We start from the raw sequence: 18795 nt of genomic DNA, 5'->3' as shown, positions 1-18795 counted from the left end.
AGTAAAGAGACTTTGAGGGTACAGAGACTTTGCAGAGAGATCTTGACAAATTGGAGGGCTGGGCAATCACCAACCACATGAATTTTAACAAGAGCAAGTGCCAGATTCTGTACTTGGGACAGGGCAGTGCTGGATCTATGAACAGGCTAAGGGATGAGAGGCTGGAGAACAGCCCCATGGAAAGGGATCTGGGGGTTCTGGCTGAAGGCAAGTTGAGCACGAGTGAGCAATGAGCCCTGGCAGCCAGAAATACCAACTGTACCCTGGGGTGAATCAGACCCTGCACTGCTGCTGGATGAGAGAAGAGACTATTTCACTTTGAGCACTAGATGTGTGTTTGAGCACCACAATTTAAAAAGGTCATAGAGATGTTTAGAGGGTCTAAAGGAGGGCTACAAAGATGGAGTAGGGTCCGGAGGTCAAGATGTATGAGGAGCAGCTGAGGTCCCTGGGTTGGTTCAGCCCAGAGCAGAGGAGCTGAGGGGAGCCCTCATGGCAGCTGCAGCTCCTCACAGGGGTGAAGGGGCAGCGCTGAGCTCTGCTCTGTGTGAGAGTGACAGGGCCCAAGAGAACGGCATGGAGCTGTCGGTGGAGGGAAGGGTGTGGGTTAGAGAAAGGTACTGGACCAGAGAGTGGTGGGTACAGCCCCAAGCTGCAGGAGTTCAAGGGGCATTTGGACACTGCTATCAGACATAGGATTTGATTTTAAGTGGTGCTGTGTGGAGCTAGGACTCCGTGAGCCTTGTGGATTCCTTTGAATTCAGGATATTCTATGATTCTGTATTGTGCCAACATACAACCTCCATGTCCTCATCTTGCTCACTGTGCTAATTTCCGAGTTACAGTAGTGAGTTAGCTTAGCAGCCTCTAGCACAGCACTGAAGTAGACCTGATTGGAACTTTTTTGGCAGCAGTATTCGGCAGTCCTTCAACTGTACTGAGCATCCTCATCCAGGCCTAGGAAACTACCCCTGTTCTCACAGTGCCTTGCTGGAACCACTGCAGCCAGGAGGGGGATTCAGCCTGAGGAAAGCTGAGCCAAAGTTGGACCTAGTCTGGATGAGCTCATGAAAGCAAATATGTTTGGACAACAGTTTTGGAGATGAAACCACATCTTGGAGAGGAAAAAAAGAGGAGTGGAACAAGGTCAGGATGGGCAAGGAGGATGAAAACTGCTGCAGGGAATACTGCTCTGAAAATTATTGATTGTGTGTCTGCTGGCACCACAGCACTCCTATGATGTCAAGCAGATTGATTGAACTGAGTGGTCGCAGAGTGCTCTTTTCATGCTTGGTGTTTGGTTTGAGAGCCTGGGGTCTGATTTGTAGAAGTAGTTAGCATTCACAGCTGCACATAAAGTCAGTGGGAGCTGTGCTCTGAACATACAAAGTAATGCATAATGCTGAGTGTTTCACTAAGGCAAACCCTAGTCATCTCAAAGCTGGCAACCAAAATTAATAGACGCATTTAACCTTAATCTCTATGTGCCTCATTTTCATGTTCAGTAAAATGCTGATATTGGCTACACCTCATGAAAGTAAGTCATAAACATTCATCATATGCTCAAGGTACTGTAACAACGAATGCAGTGGAAAAGCCCATTGTGACATCAGTAATTCCATATAACACAAAGGATTTGGATAGCTTTAAACAAAGCCAGAGGATACATGTTAAACAAAGAGATAAAAAATAAACTGAAAAGCTATACGTATGAACAGTATCTGCCACAGTCACTGTACAAGGCATCAGCCCTCAAAGCAAAACAACATAATCACAAAACTAAAGGCTGAACTGTAGCTTTTATCCTTGACAAGTTAAAACAGGTTTGCCTGAAGAATCTTACCCTTGGATTTTTCTGAAGAACTGACACTTGGCTCTTCAGCCATATCGTGCCTTTAATGTGGGCCGTGAGTTTTTTATTCTTCTTTTTTGGGGGGTGTGTAAAAAGCAAAGTAACAAGAATATTCATATGTTTAAATTGATTTATACCCTGCGTGTAAAATCATACTGGTTTTGCTAAAGTAAATGAGTAACAGGGAAATTAAAAATAGGAGAACAGTTACATTATATCAAGCTATAACACAAAGTAAATAGTAATTATTTTCCTGCCTGTTGTCCTACTTTGATTTTAGGAATTGTAATTGAAAGTGTAATGTAGGTGGGAGAACAAAATACCCGTGAAAGAAACTCATGTAGCAGCTCATTTGTACCTTTAAATATATATTCCTACAGCAATTATTTCTGTATATTCTTCCTCTCAGAACTTCTTACCTGATGGTAAGAGCTCTCTCAGCAGAACCATCTTTCCATTTCCATTTCACTCCATTGAAAGCTCTGTTTTTCCACCTCTTTCTTTTTTCTTCTCAAAATATCTTCCTAGAGATCTAAAGCATTCTTTGCAATTAGGAAAATAAAGATTTATTGATTCATCTTACAGATGTTGTCCGTCTTGTCAAACCATACATTTAACATTGATTTTCCAGTCTAAGTGTTCTCCAGTTTCTCATTTGCAACAGCAACCAGTACTACTAAATGAACCTACAGCATGGTCATTGTAGCCATCCAGTTGATAGGTATCTAAAAGAGCATGAAATGACATAAAACATCTGTGGCAGTTGCACACGCTTTGTGTTTCAAACTGGCATTCATGAGGAGCTACCAACACTGTTTCTGATACAAGCCAGGATGCCATTGGTCTTCTTGGCCACCTGGGCACATTGCTGGCCCATGTTCAACCAAGCATCAATCAATACTCCCAGGTCAGTTTCTTCCACAGTCTTCCAGCCACTCCGCCCCAAGCCTGTGGCATTACCTGGGGTTGTTGTGGCCGAAGTGCAGGATGCAGCACTTGGTCTTGTTGAACCTCATCCCAATGGCCTCAGCCCACTGATCCAGCCTGTCCTGATCCCTCTGAAGGGCCTTCCTACCCCAGCCAGTTCAACACTTCCTTCCAGTTTGGTGTCATCTGCAAACACTACTTGCCTTTTGATGTAAGTGGCAAAACCTCCTGAATTCAGTCTGCCTGATATAACTTCCAGCTGTGAGTGCTGAAACATTATGAGTCAGGCCCCCTAATTCACGGTCCATTTTTTAAGCCTGAAAAGGAAAAGGGCAATTGCTTTTTGGTTTCTGACCTGGCAAGTTGTGCTTGGGTCATGGTTTCCTATTTTTCTCCCAAACCACGGAGCTGTGTAAAAATGAAAGAGAAGAGCGTGTGATCTCATGAAGGGGAAGGAGAAAAGTGAAAAAGCGCATGGCAGCCTCAGCACCTCCTCTCTCCATTGTGGCTCTGGCAAGGCGGCCTCCAGACAGAAGAAAGCACAGTTTTGCTGCAGTGCCCAGGTATGTGAAGGGTCCCCAACAGCCATCAAGACACCCTGGGGGCATACGTTGCAAAAGCACGAAGCTCAGTGCTGAGTGAAAACCACGCAGCCTATGCCTTGTAGGAAGCAGTTGTGAGGGGAAAATTGCATCATCAAGCAATTAGAGACTGTATCTCAAGCCACATGCAGATGGGTCAGACTGAGGTTGCTGATCAATCTGAATTTGGTGATTTTCCACACTTGACTAAAGCCCCCTCTCCAGCAGAAATCAGCCCAGTCTCAGGGCTGCGAGAAGGGCGACCGATAAGAGTGATCTCTCTCATCCCTCACACGAGCACGAAGCCTCCATCGGGTGCTGAGCGCTCCACTGGGCCGCCCGGGACCCACCGCTGCTCCCGCGGAGCCACCTCCGAGGGCATCCGCCTCGCTGCCCGCGAGAACCCCCGGTGGGCCGAGGCGGGGGCCGGGAGGGCCGGGGCAGGTGACCCGCGGAGGGCGGCGGAGCCCGGCGGTGCCCGCAGGGGTCGCTCGCGTGGAGGCAACGGCCGCGCGGCGGGAGCGGGGGCCGGGCCGGGCCGGGCCGGGGAGGGCAGGGCGGCGGGGCCGGGCCGGGGTGAGCTGCGGGGGCCGCGCGGTGCGCACGACTCGGCCGCGATCCGCAGGCCGGCGGCGGCGGCGGAGTGGGGGCTGTAACTTGACACCGGAGCGAGAGGCCGAGCGGAGAGAGGGAGCGAGAGAGCGGCGGCGGAGAGGGAGAGGAGCCCCGGGGAGCGGGATGGTGACCACCTTCTTCCCCTCCCCTTAGCGGCGCTTCGCAGCAGCCGCCGCCGCAGCGCCGGGACTCTCGCCTGCACGGGGCCGGGGGAAGCCGGCGATGGGTACGGGACGGGCCCCCTGAGTCACCGCGAACTTTCCCCGCCGCGGGCAGCCGGAGCCGAGCAGGCGGATGGAGGATGCGCCCTGCCCGGCGGGCTGCGTGAGCCGGCGGCGGGGGTAGCATGAAGAAGAAGCAGCAGCACGGCGGCGGCGGGGACTGCCCGGCGCCCCGGCCCCCCGCGGCGGTGGCGGCGGCAGGGGGCCCGAGCCAGGGCGGGGGCTGGAAGCGGCGGCGGCCCCTCTCGCTGCTGCCCTTCCTCTCTCTGCGCGACTACGGCTTCTGCATGGCCGCCCTGCTGCTCTTCTGCTTGGGCTCCCTCTTCTACCAGCTCAACGGGGGACCCCCGCACTTTCTGCTGGACCTGCGGCACTATCTGGGTAAGCGCGGCCCGCGGCAGCGCGGCCACTTGTTGCGGTGCTTCGCGTTCCGCTCCCGGCCAGGCTGCGCGGCGGAGCTCCGGAGCTGCGCGGGGAGCGCCGGCGGCGGCGCTACCCCGCATCGCCACACGTCCGAAGGGGCAGCTTGAGGGCGGCCCTCGGGAGGAGGGCGATGGGAGCGGATTCTCTCCCGAGTCAGCGTAAGGTTGAGCTCCTTGTAGGCTCTTCTATAAAGCAGAGACGGCTTTGTGGCCGGGGATGCCCCTTTGTTTGCCCGCCGGCCGTACGCATCTCCGGCTGTGGGAACCGCGCCAGCTCCATTCTGAGCTGCGAGCCGGGACGGGCGCTGCGCGCAATGCCCGCGGCTTACAAACGGGGAAGTCCGGGAGTAGCGCTTCCTGAGAGCAGCTGCCGCGCTCAGGTGTGCGCGGGAGCGGTCGGAGAGAAACAGGATGACACATGGCACCGGGGGCTCGCTGCGTGCCCGAGTTCTGCCTCGCTAAGGGATGTTCCCCTGCCTAAAGGAGAAGTGGTAGAGAACAGGGTGATTCCTTGAGGTGAGGTCAGTACCGCTCGGTGGCGGGGCTGGTTCAAACAGGGAACAAAAACCGAGGGTTTTTCCGGATGGGCGGATTACTTGCGGTGTGAGTTTTTACCGCGTAAGCTCCTATTGATTGTCCGTGAAGGCAGTCCGTAAGAGGCAAGGTTACTTCACAACCCAATTGCAAAGTAAAGCGCAGCACTTGTATTTCAGAAGTATGAGCTGAAAGTCCATTTGTCTGTATGTGTTTTATGAGCGTCCTTGGAACGCATCTCTGTGTGTGCGTGCTCTGCTTTTCTGGAAGGGAAAAGGAGCCCAGCAATCAGTCCCTGGCTGAGGGCATGGAGGGGCAGAACCAGGCTCCTCTTGGGAGTGCAGCAGTGGGACAAGAGGCAACAGGCTCGCGTTGCAACATGGCAAGTGCTGATGAGATGGATATTAGGGAAAATATGCAACGTGAGGGAGTCCAGTGAGGTCTGCCTGTCCTGCCAGAGTTCCAGTGGCTGAGGCCCTGGGCACTGCAGATCAAGCTGCTCTGTTTTGTGAGAGGAGAGGAACACGTGAACAGGAATCCCTTCCACTCCATCCTCTTGTTCTGCTCAAAGTGGGTAAAAACATGAATGGAGGTTCAAGTGAGAACAGGAGAAGTTGAATGTTGCTTCCCAAACATGACAGTGTATTGCCATTTTGGCTTGGGTTTTACTGACTGCCTTTTTCTTAATTTAGTGCTGGTTGTGAAGAAATTCCTACACTAAAGAGGAAATAGATAAATTTTCCACCAAGGTGTAAGCAGGTTTTCCATACAATTGATTGATGTTTTATTTGGATCAAGTACAGACACCTATTTTTCAAAGCAAGGTTGATGCCAATTTTTTTATCTTCATCAAGGATGAATGCTGTTGTGTGGAAATAGTTTGTGAGGAGCACAGTGTTAGATGGCTTCTCAGTTTGTGGTCTGGAGGGATCCAAGCTGTAAAAGAGGGATCTGCTGCTTGTAGTGCTGTAGCTGTGTCTGCTGGAAAGCGTTCTGAGGCCTGTGGGTGACCAGTTTGGAAGACACTGGCTCTTGGTGAATGGGTGGTGATCATTTTTGGGAGGAGCTCATCAGGTGCTGAAAAGCTCTTATTGTATGTGCCCAAATGTGAAGAACTACTGAGGAAGGAGGTGGTATTCTTTGGAAAAGGAGTTGTTTGTGGTTAAGACCTTTGAGCATTATTTTCTAAAGCTATTTACACTTCCCAGGTGCACTGCTATGTTTGGACTGACAAAGAGGATCATATGGTTGACATTGTTTAAGATTTTTTTCCCCCACTTAGTGTAGGTTTTGCAAGATCAATGCTATACTCCTAGATTTACCCAGCTGGCAAGGTTTGCAATTAGTCAACCTTTTATTTGTAACCAGTCAGGCTTGTTGCCTTCTAGGGGACTAATAGAAGAGCTTGGAGGAATAGGCAGTGGACACCTGGTCATGTTAACCACCGAACTCTAAATATGTGGGTTTTATACAAGAGCTTGACTAGTCAAGTCTCCTGACATTAAAGAAGATTAAATGCTTTTTTCCTCCTGAAGCCATGGATCCAATGAACAAGCAACTCTTTCCTTCCAGTACTTCCAAGCCACAATTTATGGTGTGAAGATTTAAATCCCCAGACAGAAAGAAATAGTTTGCAAACTGTGTTTGCAGTGCATGAATCTTTCAACTGCCTTTAAAGCTACAAGAACCAAGAGGGACTTGACTAAGGGGAAAATTTATTTACTTGTTTAATTATTTTAGTTATTTTGCAGCCTCTGTAGTGTAGGGGGTCATCTTGTCTGGCTTTTTAAAATTTGCATTGCAAATTTCAGTGTGCTGTTTGCTGTTGGTTATGTTACTGTGCAGGGAATGCTTGTTTTTTGCCTCAGAACTTGAAAGAGCATTATAGAATCGTAGAGTGGTGTGAGTTGGAAGGGACCCTTAAAAGTTGTGTGGTCCCTCCCCCCTGCCATGAACAGGGACACCCATAACTTGATTTTTGTGGCCCTCCTCTGGACACACTCCAGCAGGTCTCGCTGTCACTGATCTCCATCTGGACATTGAGTCATTGACGACCACTCTCCAGGTATGATCTTGCAACCAGTTCCTCATCCATCTATCATTCCATCCACCAAGTCCATATCTGTTCAGTATGGAGGGAAGGGTGTTATGAGGAACCATGCCAGAGGCCTCACTGCAGTCCACATAGATGACGTCACCGGCATTTCTGTTGTTCATTGACACAAGGCCATAAGTTGGCTATAAGACCTACCCTCGGTAAAGCCATGCTATTATCCCATATCACCTCCCTCTATTCCATGTGCCTTAGCACAGGAGGATCTGCCCCACAATCTCCCTCAGCACAGAGCTTTCCCCTTGCGGGTTGTGCATTGTTAGTAGCCTGTCTGCATTGTAACAACACAAAACTTCAATAGCAATCGGGATGGAAGTCACGCTTGCATTGGACCGGTGTGTGCTTTAAGGAAAATGTAGGCAGAGCAAGAAGAGTGGGCTTGAACAGCTTTCATTTTATTCTTCTGGCTGCATCATAAGCTGCAGAGGAGAAGGAATTAGTTTGTTTTCAAATGAATTGAGTGGAGATTTGCTAATTCTCTAAACTTTCCTTTGGTGGAGCAGAGTGTGTCTGGGAGGCAGATGACCGTATTTTCAGAATATTGTAACTACTAGTAACTCTTGTTCTCCTGGACCAGCTTCACTGGTGTTTTGTCCGTATCTGTCTCCCCTTGTGACTGGTTGTTGTGCTGACTGGGGACGGATGGAAAAAAGTGATGGCAGCTTGCAGGGGGAAGCAAGTAGTTGTATTCAATATTTCCATTTTGCATTGCCATCTCTTCTCTTTTGTAAGACTCTAGAAGAGTCATATGGGGAAAATAGGAAAGATCAGAAGATAGGAGGCTGTAGTGTTTTATTCTGTTCTGAACTCAAGCTCATAACAGTTTTAATAGGAGAAAAGGCATGTGGAATGCTGCCGGTTTCTGCTGTCCTGGCTGGCTATGGTTCACAGGGACAGGGTCAAGTTTCATGCTTCAGTCATGCCTTTGGGAGAGATGCAGAACTCTGGTTTTCAGCATATGATCTGTGGGGGCTTGGGTGTTAGTGGGTTATTTCTGAAGAATCTTTGGATGAGGCTCCATAAAGGCAAGTCTGTTGCCAGTAGGCTTAAACTTACTGTGTGAGGGTGTGTACCAGTCCTGGACCATCTGTGGGCTCCAAAAAATAAGAAAACTTAAAAACCTCTAGGCTTTTCACTAATAAACTGGAGTATTGGGACTTAGACAACATCTATGAGGTCTTGCTTGTTGATTCTGCCAAGGTAACTCTGGCTTGCTATTCCTAACACAGAGCCAGCATTTAGAGGAAAGAGGAGAATCTTCTGTAAGATGTGTAGGACAGAACTCGTAAATCTTGGACAATCACATGGCTTTTGGGAAGGGCACTGGGGACTTCTTTCCCTTGGAACTGCTGTGTTTTTGCACTGCTGTAGACTTCCCAGCTTTGGCTTGTGATACATACATGCTTCAAAATACAGAAATGAGAATTTCTAAGGGCTGGTAGCAGCCCTCGCATGGCCAATAAAAAGAAAAAGTCTTTTGATCTTTAGTATTTGCAGTGCAAACGTTGTTGTTGTTCATGTCAATTAAATCATTTCCCCTGTTGAACTCCCCGGGAGACTGCCAACAAGTCCACCAGTTGATGTCAGGGTTTGATTGCCTGTGGAAATGACCTGTGCTTTGCACTTCCTATGCAAGACAAAGTGCCCAGTTGTGTTCTTTAAACAAGCTCTGAATTGCTCCCCGCTCTCACTCTTCAGTCAGTTGGATGCGCTCAAGTGTTTTGGCCAAGAGATGTGCATTGTAGGCTTAAAGTTGCCACAAGAGGAGTTAAGTTTATATTTTGGATACACCATAATTCTGCCAAATGGACGCAGCAGTAGGAGATATCTGAGTGTTTGAGGACACTGAAGCAGAAATATTATTTTAAACTAAGCCCAAATTAAAAAAATAAAATAAAATCATTGAAGTGGTATGAATTAGCGTTATTTCAGTAGGGTTTGGTTATTGACTTATTTATTGTTTTCCTTTTTCCTGTTCACATGTAAAGAGAGGAGCAAGGGAAACAATAGAAGTGACTGACAGTATGCGTTGAATACAAGTTTTGTTTCTAACCTGTAGGAGGGAGAAGAAAAAAAAAAGTGTTGAATTTTTTTCCTTTTCTGGTAATATTTCGTTTATTTCTCAAATGATGGAAAGCTTAGAATTTAGCTCAGATGATGATGGCAATGCTCAGAATGGACAAGCTTTCCTAGAGTTAAAGCACCTACCATGCTGCATTGTAGGTAGACTGATTCTGATTTATTTTTTTACTAGACAAAAACAATTGTCTCATCCAGTTTTTGTTCATGTATTATGAGTGTGGTCTTCTACCAGCTTGTCAATTTTGAGGTCCCATCAGACATGTGAATAGGAGAAACGCTCAAGGAACGGCAGTCTCTTGTATGGATGAAGGTTATTTTACAGCGTTACACGATACCTGTTTTCTAAGTGGATATGCTTTTAACAAGGCCCTAGTTATATTCTTATAGGCAACTTTATTTTTCCTCATCATTTCAAGAACATGTACTGTAGTGTTCTCAAAAGAGCTCTTCAGTACTTGTAAGCACTTTGATTTTTGTCTGCTTTTCAGTAGATGTTTTAAGAACACATTGCATTTAGAAATTATTGCATTTTAAAATCGCTTAACTTTACAAGCCCTGAAAAGAGATTCTGAATGAAAGTACAAGCTTCTATCTGTGTCTTTCATTATAGCATTTTCTGTCTTCTCTGGACTTAGTAATTTTACTGTTGTGGATGTGATACATATTTTGAAGTAGAGTAAGTTTATACTTCAGGATGTGTTACTAAGTCCTCATGCTATAAATGATCTTTTTCTTTTGTGAAATAAAAGATGTACCTCATCTCCAAGACTTTGTTAAAAGGCTGTGTGACTTGCTCATCATTCAGTGCTTGTTCAGTTGTAAGACTGAGAATGTTCTACCTAACACTGTCAAAAAATACTCTAAGGAGAAGCAGAATGCCCCTTGTTTTATGACTGACTTGGGCCTTTTCCTTTTGGAAGGATGTAGAGGTCATTGGACTATGTAATCACGGAATGTTATTCTGCCTGGCCATTAAGAACTTTGTACAGTGAAGCTGTAGCAAAAAAATGTTTAGGCTTGTCTGAATGGTGATATTCTAAATATACCTGGAAGGTTGGACAGTGTTTATTCAGAGATTTATTTTCTGCTTTCAAAGTTAAATTCCAGCCTAGAAATCAGGTGTTGTATATGCAGTTGTGTATATACTTGTTTCACGTTTTTAGCTTTGTCTGTGACCTTGAAAAGATTAATTCACTTCCTGATGAGAGGGAATATTACTGCAGGTTGGTTTTTTGTTTGTTTGTTTGTTTTTTTTCCCAAAATGTATGTAGTTTTGTATTATTTTGAGATTATGTGATAGAGAGATGTTACACCTTAGAGAGGATGCATCTACTGAATAAATGGTGTGCTACACTTGGACATGGGGGAATCTATGAGACTTCAGTTCCTGGTTATGACTTCACTTCTTGAGACTTTGAACAGGTTGGATGTGAATTCCATCTTAGTTTAATCCCTTTTGCCAAAGGACATATAAAAATAAATGTTTAGTAGAGTATTTCATTCTCAGATACTCCAGCAGTGGTAGCCATAGAAATACTTAATAGGATTTATCCCAAGTATCTTTACTGTTTGGCATTGAGGGATCTGGGCTGTTTCCAGAAGTGTTAAGACATAGTGTTGGATGGCAGCTGTGTGTAGGCTAAGGTGGTTTGTGGTCCAGCTGCTTCATTCTTCTATTGCTGTTCATTAGTACAGTCTGTGCAGTTTTGTTTTAGGAGTTATTGCTGTAATTGTTACCCACAGTCACATCAAAGGGCATCAGCTTATAACAGTTCTGCATATATGCCCTCATAGTAAAGACTTAATGTCCAGAGGAACGTAGCTGAGTCTTTTACTTCTTGGTGATGCTTAGAATTTGTTTCAAAAAAATAAAAGAAAAAAACCCATAGTTTCTTGAAGCTTTATTCACCTCAGATGAATGTCAGACATTTTATTTATTTATTTATTTATGTATTTTTCTGCCAGAGAATAGACAGCCAAAAGAACTGTGGCTGTCATGGGAGGGAAAAGTGATCGATGGAGTGGTTCTTGTATTTTTGTGTGGAGTTAGGGAGGTAGAGAGTTGCTTCTGCTTAGGATTTGACAAAGAATGATAAGCATTAGAGGGTGCTAGAAGGAAGACTCTCTAGCAGAAGTAATTCGTACAAAAGCTTCAACAAATAGCTGTGGGGAAAGTGAGTGCAAAAAAAAAAAAAAAAAAGTTGGTTAAATGCTTTGAGATTAACATCTGTGCTGGCTCTACCGCACCGATTCCTGATAAAATGGTTCTGAAATCAGTAGTGTATGATGGGATCAGTAGTGACAGTAAATGGAACATATGATAAAAACATAATGGAGAGACTTGATTTTTGGCGGTTAGCAGTCTGTAAAATGGTTGACTGGGTCAAATTAGATCATAGGACAGTGCTGGCACAAAAGCCTGAAGGAAATAAAATGCAGTGGGGTAAAAAGATAAAAAGTAATACCACCTTTTTATTTTTCAGCTCTCTCTTTTTCTTCTTTTAGTCCTGATATCCTTTTCTGTCTTTTTCTATCCTCTGTTTCCAGCTGGTGATTGATTCATTCTCCTACCTCTTCTTTTGATCCTGTCATTAAAGAAGTATATATTAAACACAAAATAAAAATATTTCTAATGTTTTTTATGGGTAGAAGGAGTCTGGAATTGCTGAAATCACTTGAGCGTTTTTTTGTGTGATATTAACCCCAGTTTTTTGAGACATGTAAGAGGTACAGAGCCCTTCTCTCCATATTAACTTTAATGTTGTGGGAAAGTATTTACATGTTGCTAACTTCTGACTCCTGTAACCCATTCATGAAGAGTGCCGATGGCTATTTTGGTGTAGGAGCTGTTCCTCTATATGAAGATGAGGAATGCAGATGGTTTTTAAGAGTTATATATATCTCGTGGCCTAGAAAAAGAAGTCTGTCTGTCTTTTTTGGAAGTTGTGGCTGTGCACCTGCTGCTTACCCCCTACAAGCAAAGCTCTAAATCACAGCTAAGAAAGGAAGTCCTGTGTGTTCCCGCTGCTATGAAGCACAGCCAGCAGAGCAAATAGCTGCTCTCTGTCTTCGTCCAAGTTTGGATGAACACACTTAAGAAAATAAACCATATTGTTATTTAGGACAGATAATTTTTAAGGACGGAGTCACAGCCATTCTAAATTCGATTTTATTTCATGAAGGATTAGGTGGGCAGGAGATCCCCATTCCCACCGCTCCGTATTGTTTTACTCTTGGAGTAGTGGATTTAGGAGTCAAGGCTTACAAGGGTCCAGAGTTTGGTTGTTTGTAGCATGAGGTCAAGAAAGGGATGAGAATTGCTTTGAAATTAATGGCAACTAGGTTCTTCTTTGGATCTTGCTCTAGGACTCGTATCCCACACATTATCTGCTGATTCAGGTATCCATTCTCAGCTAGTCTCCCTTGCTAATCAGTAAGCTGCTTCCAGATCATTATGGTTGGTGATAGATACATAAAGCAAGTAGGATCAGTTCTTTTTAGAGATGTCATTTGTAGCTTGTTGCCATGAAGGTGACAGAAAACATCAGACTTGAGCACCCACTGCTGCCTACCTGTGGGCAGTGGAGTTTCTTATTTCTAAGACCTCATATGTCTGGTGCAGCAATAGCTTTAAAGCATAAGCAAAAATTTTTATTTCTATGGTGGTTTTCTTGTTTTCATTTTTGTTGTTGTTGGTTGGTTCTATTCGTTTTCTTTATTTTTTTAACTTTCAAACGAAAGCACTGGAAAATGATGACATAGAAATTTTCACCAAGGAGAGTTTTCCCATTAATATCGGTGACCAGGCAAGTAGATTTTCAAACATATCTTATGTTTATATGACAGGGCATTTGTTTTTCTTTGTTTTAGAATCTGGGTTAGAGGATGTTTGGAGAATGAAGGGGTCAATAGGAAGTGGAGAGCAATTATTTGCCTGAAATTTATTTTACTGTCTTGCTCTTCAGAGTTGCAGTGGGGGAAGCAGGCCCCGTTGTGCGGAAAATAAATGTTTGGCTTTGTTTGTAAGTGTGGAAGTACAATGATTAGGTTTGTATTAGGGTTTCTAATACTAATGCTTTAGAAACAGACATTTGGGTGCTTGCCCAAGCTTTCTTCCTATCACACCTAATGATTCAGGGTAGAAGAAATCATGAGGTAAGGATGAAGATCGTGGAGCCCTTGGTGGTTTGAGTAAAGAAGTAGAGTGTGTCTGCCACATCTGAGAGGTAAAGTTCAGTGCTCTTGCTTTCAGGCACATTCATTTTAAAAACTACTGCTGGTCAAATGGTTGGTTCAACTTTAATGTATCATAACATAGTTTGGTAGAAGGTCACCAGACTGCTAGCACATAGCAGTTGAGTTAAGATTCAGTGGCCCAGTTCTTTTATTCATCTGTTCATGTACAACACCAGACCACATTTAGTGACTCCTGGCTTCCAGAGCTTCTATTTTTTTCTTTATGAGCTTCCTTTTCTCGCTCATCTGATCTACATCTTGCAAAGAGCTGTCCGAATCTGTATGGAAAATCATATGTAAGGATTTTAGGGGAAATGTCCCACAAGTTGTCTATGCTTTTGCCTTCTTAAAAACAAGAAAATATGCTTACAGTGTGTTTTGAAATACACAGAGCTAGGATGTTTGTAGACCTCTTCTGAACAAGTTTGATGAGTTTACAGATAGAAATTGCTTTCAGGTTGAACAGTACCATGCCCAGAAGACATTGAATGGAAGAGAAATGGCAGAGGGAAGAAGATACAAAGTTATCCTTGATCAGAAAAGGTTACATAAGATTTAGACTGAAAATGGCTTGTTCATAAAACTGGGACTTCTCCTTTCAGAGGTTCCCTTTGAAGTCAGCAGAGAGAGGGAGAGGTAAGTCCAAAGAATAAATAGGGCTACCTGATAGCTAAGTACCTGACTTGTGCATGGAGAAATGAGTAAAGTTTGGTGGGAAGAGTCTGAGTCATGATGGAGTTTATACTTAAAAGCATCAGTTGATAACTATTGGAAGGCTTCCAGAGAGAAGGTGAGGAAAGAGAAGAGACTGGATGTTATACTTGCAAGATCTTTAGAATGATAGATCACTTGATGTCAGTGGGTCATGGAAACCTCAATACTTGCAATGCCTCTAAATAAAGACTACACAAAGCCTGGAAAATAGCACCACAGGGGATATCTGTCACTGCTGGAAGAGTGGATTTGATGACATCTGTTTATTTCTCTGTAAGTCTTACAATTCTGTGAAAAAGGTGTTCAGAAACAATTGTGACATAATCTAAAATGTTGTAGCAGATATTTCAAGGCAAAGGCTGTGAAACTGCTGACTTTGCAGATCCTTTCATATCTGCAGCTAACTGTATTTCCTAACAGAATTCCCCATACAAATGTACAAATTCTTTTGTGTTGACAGCTGGGAGATAGCACAATAAGTAAATTATGAATAATAACAAATTAGCAGTGTCTAAACCTTTCCACCTGTAGTTCCTTGTGTTTTTTTTTTGTTTGTTTGGATTTTATGCCCACTTCTGTCATTTTGGTAATCACTGCATCTGTGCAACAGGCTGGTAGAGGTAGCAGTACCTGTAAGTAATGAATGGCAGCAATAGTAGAGACCCCACAGCCTTTCTGGGCAGCCAGTGCACCTTCACCTGTACAGAGCAGAAGCACTGTCTGAAGTTCAGAGTTAACCTCTTGTGTTCCAGTTTGTGCCCATTGACCCTTGGCCTGACACTGGACATTACCAAAAAGAAGCTGTGAGTCCATCTTCATTGCATCTTCTCTTCATATTGAGACCAGTGGATCACATCTACATTGATGAGACTCCCCTAAGCCTTCTCTCCCAGGCTCAGCTCTCTCAACCTTTATTCATAGGAGAGGTGCTCCAATCCCTTCATCATCTCCCTGGCCCTTCACTGGGCTTTCTCCATTATGTCTATGTCTCTTGTACCAGGAGGCCAAGAACTAAACGTAGTGCTCCTTCTGGACAAGGGAGCATGACTTGGGAATATGAGAGGGAAGTCCTTGGAAAAATACAGGCTTCCTAGGAAGTTTTTTGTAGCACATTTGTGGGGGAGAAATGAATCCAAGTAGATGCAAGGTGGTAGATACATATTCTACTGATGATTTATTTCTTAAATCACTTTTTAGCTGATCGAACTTTATGTTAAACTGAATAATATTACTACTTTGTGTGTGTGAAGTAGCTGTTCTCAGAAGTATGATTAAATGAAAGTTGAAGTAGTGACTGCTTCTTTCTCAAACTGCAAGCTTTGTACATTGCTGAACTAATAATGAGCAAAATCAATTGCTTAATTTCATCTATTCAGGAATATTTTTCTGGTGAGTCAGTCAAATTCAACATAAGTTGTATTATCTCTTGATAAACGGCCTTATTCTATTAATCCTATTGAATTTCCCTCCTCTCATGTGAATTTTATACTTCTTGTCTAATCAATGAGGCAAACTTTGGGAATGCTCTGGGATTCTTTGTAGCTCAGCAGTCTCCATACTGTGCTTTGTGGAAACGGCTGACAGCCTCAGTTTTTCCCTGAAATGTTTTGGTTATGAATGTTAGAAGCTGAAAGATTTTTGTATTGCATATAGTGTCTTTTACCTTCTGACCTCAGCTCCAATATTGCTGAGGTTGGCAGTAATTGGATCTTATTACTGCAGTGAGGAGCTCAGTGGCTTGCATACTGTCAGTGCATTATGTAAGTTGTGATACCATAGCTGGAACTGCTGCTATCCTTTTATCTCCTCTGGCTCAAGAGTAAGGCATATCAGGCCGGAGTGTGAGCATGCAACATCAGTGAAGGGTTCAATGAATTCTACCTGGTGGGGATCCCAGTGGGTTGATGGACTTTCCTGCCTGTTCCAGCATCCTGTGCTGCTGGGCTTGATGCTGACATTTGCACTGTCCATGCATGGTACAAGAGGGAAATAACCCTTAGTAAATGAGTCTTACTAAGCTTGTGTGGGGGGTGTGTGTTAGTTCAACTGTACCCTAGTTAAGAGCTGTCCCAGTTTAGTGGATTCGTTCATACTGTTGCTGCTCTGTTGTTAAAACTCTTTGTGTAGAGCTGTTGCATCAGCTACACATTTATTTCTTGAAACAAACAAACAAAAGCCCTTGGAATTTATTGCTTGATGCCGTAGACCAAGAAATCTTTCAGCTTTGACAAGGAAGCTGCCAAGTGTTCTCTCCTTTTCTCTGTGACTACTGACCAGAGTGCAGCTTTTTGTGGTTGTTTTTGCCTTCATATAGCAATTTCCATTTAGTGCTTCAAAGAGGAAATTAAATAGAAACACTTTATATTATATATATTTTATATATATTTAAGGCATGCAGTGGGGGCACATAACTTGCTTGGTGTCATTTGGTTGGTCAACAGAAGTATCAGGAATAGATCCATGATTTCCTAGATTCCTGGAAGGTCAGGGATTTGCCTGAAGGAACTGGTGTAAAACAGAACAGAGTCCTTTCTGCTTGCCTTTATCATAGCACTTAACCTGTCTCTCTTATTTGTGGTGATTTGTGTTGGTGTGGTCTGTGAAGTGTATATGAGGATGTATATACTTCCCACATCGATATTCCTAAAAGGCCATGGAGTTAGTTTTCTGATGGGGCTTTTTAAGGGAAAACAAAGGGCTCAAGAGAGTTGGAAGCCAAGTCTACTGAACTGGAGTAGCTTTTAACTAGCAGAGCCCCCGTCCTGTGTACTTATGGTAACTTGTGTTTTCCTGTCTGTGAGTAGCAACATCTTAGAGTTTTTGCTCAACCCGTTCTCGTTGGCAGGAGAAGCCTGATACTGCGGAGCTGTACATCAGGTTTGAGACCCTCAAAATAAAGGGAAAGTGTGTGGGAGAGAGTGATAACTGGGTGAGAAAAAGATGGAGTGAGAGAAGAAAAGGTTGCTGGGTGATTCTTTCTTGATTTAAGCTAGAACAGCGTACCTTTTAATGTATTCTGCTTAAAATGACTGAATAAGGGACGGAAATAATACGGGGGGGAGCAGATAAGTGATAAATGGCATGTTACAGAGACTGTTCCCCCTGAAGAGGTAGTTGGCCTATTTTTTGATGCCTTCTGAAGCTATCTTCAACACCTCTGTGTAATTTGCTCAGCAAAGCTGCTACTGTTGTTGGAAAAATGTACTTGTGACATGGGTAGGTGTTAAAGAAGCTGCTTTTTGGAGTCAACTAAAAGCTGTATATTCATCTTCAGGACTGTTTCCTTGTCTATGCTGAAAACAGAAATGTTTTTAATTCTAAGGAGCTCATAATGTGGGCGAGTCAATGAGAGTTTCATGCAAGCATTACCTATTAGCGCTTGTGACTCCAGTTGGCTAAAATTTTGCATCCACAAATTGCCTTAATTCACAGGTAATTGTTGTGTTGTATGAAGAAAAAAGACCAGAGAGTTTGTTTTCTAAGACTCATTACCACGCCACATGCAACAAAAAAGTAATTATGAAACTTTCAGGCAGATGGGCTGAATGGTTTGTGGTAGTTTTTAGCTTTTGGATGATTATCTTTTGGCTCATGCAGTATGAAAAATTTCTGTTTACATGTACGGTGCTCTGTATCCTAATTCAAGATTGAAGTTTCATTTTTGTAAAGAGTAGCTGTAGTAATCTTGAACTCTTCCTCTGTGTATGAGGTGAACAGCAAAAAAAAAAAAAAAGCTTAGAGTAATTCAACATGTAGTTAAGTTTGAGTTAAAATTTGTGGGTTTAGCTCTACAATTCTCATATGGCTCTGGTTCAAAATATTTCCTCTACTCATACTCTATAAATAACATCACCAGCATGGTTTATACTCTTCTCTTTCTTCAGACATCCATGCTTCACTTCTGTTTTAGACTATTTGTACTCTTGATCCCTGGAAGTGCAAAGGATCCTGCTCACTGGCCAAGTATTAGTTATCTCTTTTATTTGCTTTAGTAGCATACTGGGGCAGGGAATGGTTGCTGGATTGCAGAACCAAAGGTTTTGAGTCCACATGACTAGATAGGTTTATTAGTGCATACCTGTATGTGTTCAGTCTTATCACACAGAGGCTTACAATACTGTGCGAGTCCCACCTATTGTCTGGAAAATGGTCCTGCTCAACTGGAAAGAAGTTTGAAGGGGGGAACAAGGAAGGGCAAAAGAGTAAGCATTTTTTTTTTTTCTCTTTTCTTCCTTTACTGTGTTTTTAAATACTTATAACAAAGTGATGTTAGCACTAATGTGTGGCTTAATGTGTTCTGACTCTTGCAGCTGTACTTCTTTGTGAACCGCAAGGAACAGTTTATATAAAGTATAAATTTGTGAAATGGTCTTTTGTGTGCTTTTGAATGCATTGCAATTTCTTTGACCAAAAAAAAAATTGCTTTTTCAGCTTAGAAGTCTGGGAAAGTAAAAGTTTAGACTTGGGAAAGTGTATGTTAAGCAACTAAAAAGCCAGA

The 18795-nt window shown here is 43.7% G+C and overlaps 1 protein-coding gene across 2 annotated transcripts in view; it reads left to right on the top strand.

Annotated features, from left to right (window-relative positions):
• Positions 1-3938: 3938 nt before the first annotated feature.
• The window catches only part of UST (uronyl 2-sulfotransferase), a 160209-nt gene continuing 145352 nt past the window's right edge, over positions 3939-18795 (top strand). For both annotated transcript variants that reach the window (XM_072333475.1, XM_072333476.1), the window contains exon 1: positions 3939-4577. In XM_072333475.1, coding sequence (XP_072189576.1) covers positions 4322-4577 — 256 coding nt within the window. In that variant the 5' untranslated portion in view covers positions 3939-4321. The remainder of the gene's footprint in view (positions 4578-18795) is intronic.

The sequence above is a fragment of the Excalfactoria chinensis genome, chromosome 3, assembly GCF_039878825.1.
Source record: "Excalfactoria chinensis isolate bCotChi1 chromosome 3, bCotChi1.hap2, whole genome shotgun sequence".
Lineage (NCBI taxonomy): Eukaryota > Metazoa > Chordata > Aves > Galliformes > Phasianidae > Excalfactoria > Excalfactoria chinensis.
The sequence above is the reverse complement of the archived record's forward strand: the minus strand, read 5'-3'. Positions and strand labels throughout refer to the sequence as shown.